Raw genomic sequence first — 9539 nt, forward strand, 5'->3', positions numbered from 1 at the left:
TTTTTTTTGTTAGAGGAGTGGAAACAAAGCCCTAATTAAACCCTTTCCGAGCCGCTTTGCCATCACTCTCTCTTTCTCTTCATACCCCTGTCGTTGCCGCCGGAACCACCGTAGATTGTGCATCCGTCGTCTCCAAAGTACAAGATCATCAGAGGTTAGTTACCTTCTTTCTGTTTTCTCTCAGTCAATCACACACACACACACCCACACCCACACCCACACCCACACCCAAACGCAGCAAAAGTAGCTGCAACGTTATTTGTTGTCATCTTCCGCCATTGAATCCGCTTTACGTATATATTTTTTCGTGATTGAGGCAACAACTGAATTTACTTGAGATTTGTTATTCGGAGTTTGTTTCTCTTAAATTTTGGATTTTCCGATACCTGTGAATAATAATTGTTATTTTGATTCGTACCTTGACAAACGTATTATTTAGATTAACATCTTCTTGTTTCGTTGACTAGGTAATGGGGAAAAAACGGAAGGAACGTGAAGCTCAATCTGACGATGATGATTCATCAAAATCGCGTACTAAGAGAACGGATAGTGATAAACTGGTTGTAAAGCCGCAGTTGCTACCATCAATGATAAAAAACAAAGACAAAAGGTCGGCTGTATACGCCAAGATAAAGCATGAAAAGAAAGTAGAGAAGCGAAAGAATGCTAAGGCTCGTGAAGCTTTAGAGAACAGAGCTCTTGAGCTTGGAGAGGAGGTTCATTTAATCCCTAATCTAGCTGTTTTACACATTCTACCATATCTTCTTGAATTTGATAATGATGCGATTGTAATTAACATTATCATTAACGTTTCAGCTTCCACCAAAGAAGATTCCCCGTACAATTGAGAATACCAGAGAGGCTGATGAAACTGTATGCAAGCCTGATGATGAAGAGGTCTCCTATTCCTTCAAACTCTTCCCTATCTTTACATAGCATAATACTTAAAAAACTGTTTTCCATTGGTAGTTTTGTTATTCGCATCTGACTTTTGATACATTACATATGTTATTGCAGCTTTTTGCAGGTAATGATGCTGATGAATTCAGCTCAATTTTAACCAGTGAACGAGCCCCAAAAGTACTGATGACAACCTGTCGTTTCAATTCAACAGTAGGTTCCCATGTTCACTTGTATTATTTATCATCTGTATAAGAAGTTGCTCTTGTTAGTTTGAAATATGTTTTGACTTTGAAGGGTATCTGATAGGGTTTGCAGAGTTTATTTATAAACATGCTAATGTTATCTTACTAATCATGTCTTAACTCCAGAGGGGACCCGCATTGATCAAGGATTTACTCACTATAATCCCCAATGCAGAGTACTACAAGAGAGGAACCTATGATTTGAAGAATGTAACAACTACACACTCATTTTATCTTTCCTCAATCATTTTTCTTAAACATATACTTTTCTAAGATGTTTATCCCCAATTTCCAGATTGTCGAATATGCAAACAACAAAGAATTTACATCTATCATTGTTGTCCACACCAGCCGTAGAGAACCAGGTTATTTATCATCCATCTTTCATTCATTCCCTAAATCTTTTAGTTTTGACTTATCATCTTTTTTACCTTTTCTTTTCTTACTCTTACAAACCTTGTTTGCTATTTATAGATGCTCTCTTGATAATTGGATTGCCCAATGGACCTACAGCCCATTTCAAGCTCTCAAATCTTGTCTTACACAAAGATCTCAAGGTGGTGAACATTAACTATAACATAGACTTTAATATAACCATTTTTGTCATAACTCTTAACACATTTTTTTATATGTTATTGCAGAATCATGGAAACCCAACCAGTCATAAACCAGAGTTAGTTCTAAATAACTTCACTACACGCTTAGGTCATCGTGTTGGAAGGTTAATTCAGTCACTTTTTCCACAAGATCCTGAATTTCATGGAAGAAGAGTTGTCACTTTTCACAATCAGAGAGATTTTATATTCTTTCGTCATCATAGGTAAGCCATTTGGTATATATAACTTATACAAGTAGTGATAGCAAGATTAGCATCATATCATGATTTGTTACCTGTTATTTTGGAAGGAGGTTTTCTTCTTAAAGGTAAAAGGAACTTGTGTTGATTTGTAGGTATGTTTTTGAAACTAAAGAAAACAAACAAATTGATGCAAATGACAAAAGCAAGGATACTGAAGATGGGAAGAAGCAGCTAAAAGGGAAAATTATTGCTCGGCTGCAGGTATTTTCTTTCTTTCCATTCCATTGCAATGTGTTATAGCATTATACTTTCATTTAGTTTCAATTTTTAAAGAGAAAATTTGAAATAACATTGGTATAATTGGGCAGATTTCTGAACGTATTGCCTTTAATAAAAAAGAAATTAAAAGTATTGTAATAGAAAGATATGAAATGAAAATTCTGTAATAAACAAATAAATGAAAGTACATTTCTATTTGTTGCTTGTAACCTTAAAAAAACAAAGGGCATTTACCATTGAGCTTGCTTTTAATATTGTGCAGGAATGTGGGCCCCGTTTCACACTAAAATTAACAAGTTTACAACATGGAACATTTGATACAAAAGGAGGGGAGTATGAGTGGGTTCACAAGGTATTATTAACTAATTTCACTAAATTTTTTGCATTCCATGGAATGGAATTGGAATTCGAGATTCCATTCCATTGACAGAATTCAATTCCCTTGGAATCCTTTAATTTTTGTTTTTGATGGATGTCATTCCAGTGGGAGGGTGGAAGGAGTTTAATTCTGTTCTTTTTCATCAAATGACTAAAATACCCTTGTATTAAATGTTGAAATGAATAAAAGTAAAAATTAAATACACACACACACACAATAAATTAAAAGTATGTAACTTGTGCCTTTTGTTGTGTATTACAGCCTGAAATGGACACAAGCAGAAGAAGATTTTTCTTGTGATGTGGTTTTGAAACTGGAGCTTCAAATTATTTACTTGTCATTAGTTTCTTTTATTTCACAGTTTTGTTTGCAAGAGAAGGTAACTATGATATAGTTGTAAAAATTAATCTTTTGCCAAATTCTGAATCATATTGGTTGTTTATTTTTATTTATGGAGTTTAATATTATTTAAAACGTCAAATTTTTTAAAAAAAGATTATAAGCTATTTTTGGTTTGCTAAACATGATCACCTAAAAATGTCAAATAAATAAGTTAGTTGTCACCTGCCAAACATAGCCTAACATAAAATACAATAAGCAAATTACCCGAAATGAAAAGTCACCAATTTAAACATCCAAAGTAAGGGTGGTGCAAGTTCATCCATTTGAACGCTCCTAGTACAAACTAACTAAAATCCTAAAAACAATAATTGAAATCCTAAAAAACGATAATTCAAATCTTAAAACGACAAATAAGATCATAAAATGATAATTAAAATAAAATGAGAAATTCTAAAACTCGTAACCATAAAGCCTTGCTAGTTCTTACGTGTGAGCGAGCATCATATTCAACAATGATCATGTCAAATGGTCATTCGGCCGAAGAAAAAAGCTCTTATCTAATCACTTTTCTTTTGTCATGCACAATTCTTAGGGGGTGGTAGAAACATTTTAGAAGTTCCTTTTGGATTTTAGATGGAAGGAAAACTGATTTTTTGGAGAAGTTAGGAAAATTTGATTTTTTGTAACTTTTCCAAAAAAAACTTTTCTCGAAAGGACAAGCCAAACACCCCCCAATCTAAAATCTATAGTTGCTTTTGCGAGATTATGATGAACATTGAGCTTCCAAAAAGGCTATGTATGTATTTGTTTGGTATGTTTTTTGTGTTTTTTGGGTTGAGGGGGATTCTCATTGCTTTTTCTTCGGTTTGAACCCGTATTTTTGGTTTTACCACAACTAGAATGCATTGAATATGGAATATGTAAGGTTGGAATGGAGTAAAGAATTTTAGAATGACATTGGTTAAAATTAGAAAGTTATGAAGGTTCCTATCATTTTTGAATAGGTTTGTGGGTGGTTTGCATACAAAGTAAATTGGTTAAAGAAAAAGAGAAAAGAAGATGTAGGTACTGATATGAAGACGGAGACCAACCCACTCCCACACTTTGGGTAGAGGGACTCCATCTTTTCCATCCCTACTAAATCCCAACTAATTTATCTTCTCTCACTTTTATCCCTTCCATTCCACAACATATGAAAACCTATATTTCTCATCCATTATAACCTAATCAAATTTGTTTTATGCTTCAAACTAAACTTAAAACCAAAAAATTAAATTTTTTTTTATTAAAACATAAACCAGTACAAATAAAAAAAAGACAAAACAACAACTAAATTCAGACACAATAATTAAAAATCCTAAAACGATTACTAAATTCCTAAAATGAAATCCTAAAACTCCCAATCATATTTTGCCGTAATTTATTGCTTTTTCTCAAGCACCGTTCACAGCAAACCTTGGGTAAGATGTTCATATGGATTGAGAAAAAGGGAAAACTGTAATAAAGTTCCTACATATTGGCCTCATAATCGATTTAGCTCTTATATATTTTTTATCCAATTAAGTCCTAAATACCGGTAATCGTATTCAATTTAACCCTTTGACCCGGTCAACAGGTCATCCAACTTTCAAAAATTACATTTTTGGCCAAGATTTCAAAATTTATTACAAATTTGGTCCAAAATTTACACTTTTGTGCCAGATTTTAATTTTTTTTTTTTTTTTTATAAATTTGGTCCAAAATTTACCATTTTTGCCCAAATTTTAGGATTTTTATTATGAATTCATCTTAACTTTAGTTTTCTTTACAATCTTTTTCTCAAAAGTTTGTTTCTAATATGTTTTTTCTTTAAAACTCATATTTATACAAAAAAAAACATATTTTCACATAAAAATCTTATTCTTTCTATATAATTTTTTTAAAAAAAAACCTTTTTGTATATGAAATATCTAATTATAAAAATAGGTTTGGATTATGTGACAACCCGAAATTTCCATTCTGAACAAACCATTTGAAGCCAATAAAAGTAGAACAGTTAAAGTGAAAACTCAGTTTTCGAGTTTAAGTTTGGCAGTTTTCAGGATTTTACACTTAAGAAGATATTAGGAGAGTGGCTGCACTAGGGTTTTGTGCAACACTGTTATTCCATTACTCTAGGACATTAGAGTTCGTTCCAGGAATACAAATATTTTCTGCCAAAAATATTTCAGGACTATAAATAGAATTCTGAACCAAATTGGTTCATTAGTTGAATTCCAATTAGAGAAAAGCCAAATTCTCTCTCACGGATCTTCGGGTTTTTATCCCAAATTGTGAGTAACTCTTTCTAGTAGTGTTAGAAAGCTTTAAATGTGTTCATAACCTAGATTACATAGCTAAATCATCCGATTTAGGAGTTTACTTCCCAAGGTGTTCTTGAGCGGTAAACTCCCGAAACCGAGCCTAGATTGTCCCCCGTTACCTTGGACATGTATAGAAGTGTTTTGGGTGCATGAAATCAACCAAGAAACACCCAGAGTTAGGAGTTCACAGCCCAAGAAAAGCTTAGGCCGTAAACTCCCTTGAAACATGCTCAAATGGTGTTTTTAAGACACCTAAGGCTTGGACTTTATGTTAGATAAATACCCTAAAGTATTTAGGACCTAGAAAACATAAGGAAAGCACAAGTGTTGAAGAGTTTACGGCCAAGAGTAATTCTTGGGCCGTAAACTCCTTTAAAGGGGTCAAAGGACACCCTAAATCTTTCCTTAAGCCAAGAGACTATTTGGACAAGTACCTAGATGAGTTTTGGACTAGTTAAAATACTTAGAACACAAATGGGGAGGGAGTTTACGGCCCAAAAGGTTCCATGGCCGTAAACTCCATAAAATGGTGCTAAATGTGCCATAAACTCTTCTAAAGCCATGTACTAAAGCCTAGATTTGTTCCTAGAAATGTTGGAGACTTGAAAGCACCATAAGAACCCTCCCAAGGGAGTTTACGGCCGTAAAATCCAAGGGATTATGGTCCCATGGCCGTAAACTCCTTAAAGGAGTTGATATGGCACCCTAAGACTTGATTTAGCCTTGAAACAATTCCCCACTAGAGTTGTATAATTGATAGACTTCATTTAGACTCTTATTTGAGAGTTTACGGCAAGGAACTTACTCCCCTGGGCCGTAAACTCCAATGATTATGGTCATTAGACCTTAAACTCACATTAGGGGCATTGCACTCCTTTGTTGCAACCCTTTAGCCTCCTAGCACTTGACCAAAAGTGTTTTCCTCGCGCTTAAATGCTATTACTTGTATAATTAGTGTTATAATCACTAATTATTTATATACATATGTTTTCATATGTAATTAGGATCATTGTGTGTGTCTAAGTCTCCATTTGACACCAAGCACTTGTCCGATCCTTCCGTACGATAACAGTCCGTTCAATTCCAGTTTTAAATGTTTTAAACTGTTTTAAATGTTTTATGGGGGGGGGGGATACAAGTAGAATCATGCTACTTATTATGTCAATCACATGTGATTAGTAAGTAGGACTATATTACTTATTACATCAATCACATGTGATTAATATACAACATTCAAATGATTTGGCTACTCATTAGCCGTTTTACCAAACAGTTTCCTACAAATGACTTTTTATAAACATTTTATATGTTTTAAACTCCTTTTTACACTGTACAGCTTACTCCGTACATTTCCTTTCAAACTTATTTACAACTGTGTTTCAAACAAATGTTTCCTTATACTTAAACTGTTTTATTAAACTTATGCCTTCAAATTGTTTTATAGATTGACACCAAGTCGATCTTTTCTTAAAATAATATTTATGTTTCAAATGTCTTACAAAACTTATTTTTGCTTTTATATTATAAATTGCATGCCACTATATGTATAGTTATATAAGAAATGTTTAAAAGACTTAGGAAGGCTATCCACCCTATTTCCTTTTCGCGCCTTGAGATGTGGTCTGGTGGGATATCGGGTATTTGTCCGAAAGTCGTTTAAATATTAGTTATATATCATGTGTACATATATAGTCATAAAAGGTCCTTCCAGTTCAACATATGCCCTTGGGTAGCAAGGGTATACATCCATGTCCATACTTACCAGATAGATTACTAGTAAACTACCATATGGGTAGTTTAGGAAGATACTAGAACAATTACTAGAACGCGATATCATACAAATGAGTCAGTTCATTCATGAGTCAATACCTTCTAGAACATTACAGTACATTACTATACTTGCTAGATAGAGAGAACACACATTACAGCTAGCACTTTTACATAGGTACATATACATGATTACTTTTACATGATTACACTTACATGAGTACATTAATATAAGTACATATACATGATTAATGTTACATGATTACAATTACATGAGTACATTTACATAAGTACATATACATGATTACTTTTACATGATCATACTTATAGGAGCACTGTTACATAGATATATCAGGAGGAGTCCTATTACATTTTATATGTATCGACTCTGTTATCAAAATCCTCATTCTTATCTTTACTTTGTGACTCAATCACATAATCGACGAGATAGATTGGATTTAATATCCTAGTACCAAAGGATACGTTGCGGGATTGACCATTCCTAGAATCTCTGTTAGCTACAGAGGTAAAAGCACATCCACGGATGTCAATGGTTGGTACCATTATAGGTATACTTTAAGGGACTAACTATTCCTATACCCAGCTGTTAGCAACATAGGTAAAAGTACGTCTACGGATGTCTTAAAGTTAACAATGTTAGTTACCCTAGTACCAAAGGGTAATATTCAAGTTAGTTGTATTATTGCCTTTATTTTGTGACTCATTCACATAACCAATGAGGTGAATTATATTTAAGTATCCTAGTACCAAAGGATACAATTTCTTATAATGATAATAATAGTAACACAGTTAGGTCTTGGTAGAAGACTACAATCAGAACAGTTAGGTCTGGGTAGAAGACTACATTCAGAACAGTTAGGTCTTGATAGAAGATTTCATTGAGAACAGTCAAGTCTTGGTAGAAGACTCCTTTTGTTACTAATAGGAATCATAGGGATTTCAAGGGTTTTTCAAACATTTACAGTTGTTCTACAAACATTTTCATACTTATACGAGCTTTCTTTCAAAACAATGTCAAGTCTTAAAAATTATAAGTTTTACAAATTAAGACACATTAATACTTATGATCTCACCAGCTTCAAAGCTGATACTCGCTTTCAAAATTACTTGTATCCTCAGGTCATCATAGACAGGTACCGATGCAAGGAGAAAGGAAGATGGAGCTTGTTCAATACTTACCTTTCATTTTGATTTACGCTTTAGTGTTTATCAAAATTTGACAGAACACATTTGTATAATAATTATATTATTAATGCAATGGATGATGTTGTTGCTTGTTTACTATTTTACATTGTTGTTGATATTATACATGACGTCCTCCGCCCCAGAACGTTTCCGCCGTTCCTGGTTTTGGGGTGTGACAGATTATTTGTGTGATTTCTCTTAAAAATCAATTAAGAAATTAAAAGTAACCCTAAATTATACTATTAAATTATAGTTTGTCAAAAACTAGTTACACTAATTTTAATATTATTTATTTGTTCTTTAATCACATTTATAGGAAAAGTTTAAATAATAGAAGATGCTACGTATTGAAAACTTTATATTTTTTGTTTCTCGCTAAATACATGTTTATACATATAGTTCATTATCACTTTGGATTTTTTTTATTAAAACTTCTTTGTAAAATCGGATTCATTTGTCAATTTTGTTTGTTGTAATAACAAAAAATAACTATCTAGAATGGAGCAATTTTCATTTGTCGATAAGGAGGTTTTTGGCAGAAAATGACATTTAACAAATGTAAAAAAGTATTAAAAACGTTGATAGTTACAACTCCTATTGAAATAAATATGGATTGTCATATATGAGATTAGAACAACTTTACATACCTTTTGTCATATATATGTGATCGAAGGTATGATTTAATTTACGAAGATGCAACAGATTGAAAAATATATATAAACAACTATATTAAAATCTCATAGAAAAAAGAATACACACTAAATAGAACACATATTAAAATCTCTATATTAATAGTATAATCTAGGGTTACTTTTAATTTAGGGTAACTAGTGTAACTAGTTTTTGACAAACTATAATTTAATAGTATAATTTAGGGTTACTTTTAATTTCTTAATTGATTATTTAAGAGAAATCACACAAATAATCCAAACCAATTTTTATAATTAGATATTTCATATACAAAAAAGTTTTTAAAATTTTTTTTATATATAAAAAATAAGATTTTTATGTGAAAATATGTTTTTTTTTGTATAAGTATGAGTTTTAAAGAAAAAACATATTAGAAACAAACTTTTGAGAAAAAAAGTTGTAAAAAAGACTAAAGTTAGGATGAATTCATAATAAAATTCTAAAATTTAGGCAAAAAGTGTGTTTTTTGGACCAAATTTGTAAAAAAATTTAAAATCTGGGCCAAAAATGTAAATTTTGGACGAAATTTGTAATACATTTTGAAATCTGGGCCGAAAATGTAATTTTGAAAGTTGGATGACTTGTTGACC

General features: G+C 32.1%; 1 protein-coding gene across 1 annotated transcript; it reads left to right on the plus strand.

Annotated features, from left to right (window-relative positions):
• On the plus strand, positions 1–3050 carry MEE49 (Ribosomal RNA processing Brix domain protein). Its single transcript, XM_078965647.1, has 11 exons — positions 1–154; positions 468–716; positions 817–897; positions 1018–1113; positions 1272–1355; positions 1441–1510; positions 1620–1702; positions 1787–1965; positions 2097–2205; positions 2486–2575; positions 2864–3050. Exons 2-11 carry the CDS (start codon positions 471–473, stop codon positions 2900–2902), a joined length of 1077 nt encoding a protein of 358 aa, XP_078821773.1. The 5' UTR covers positions 1–154; positions 468–470; the 3' UTR covers positions 2903–3050.
• The last annotated feature ends 6489 nt before the right edge of the window (positions 3051–9539 follow it).

The sequence above is a fragment of the Lactuca saligna genome, chromosome 7 (genome assembly GCF_052625555.1).
Source record: "Lactuca saligna cultivar CGN05327 chromosome 7, ASM5262555v1, whole genome shotgun sequence".
NCBI lineage: Eukaryota > Viridiplantae > Streptophyta > Magnoliopsida > Asterales > Asteraceae > Lactuca > Lactuca saligna.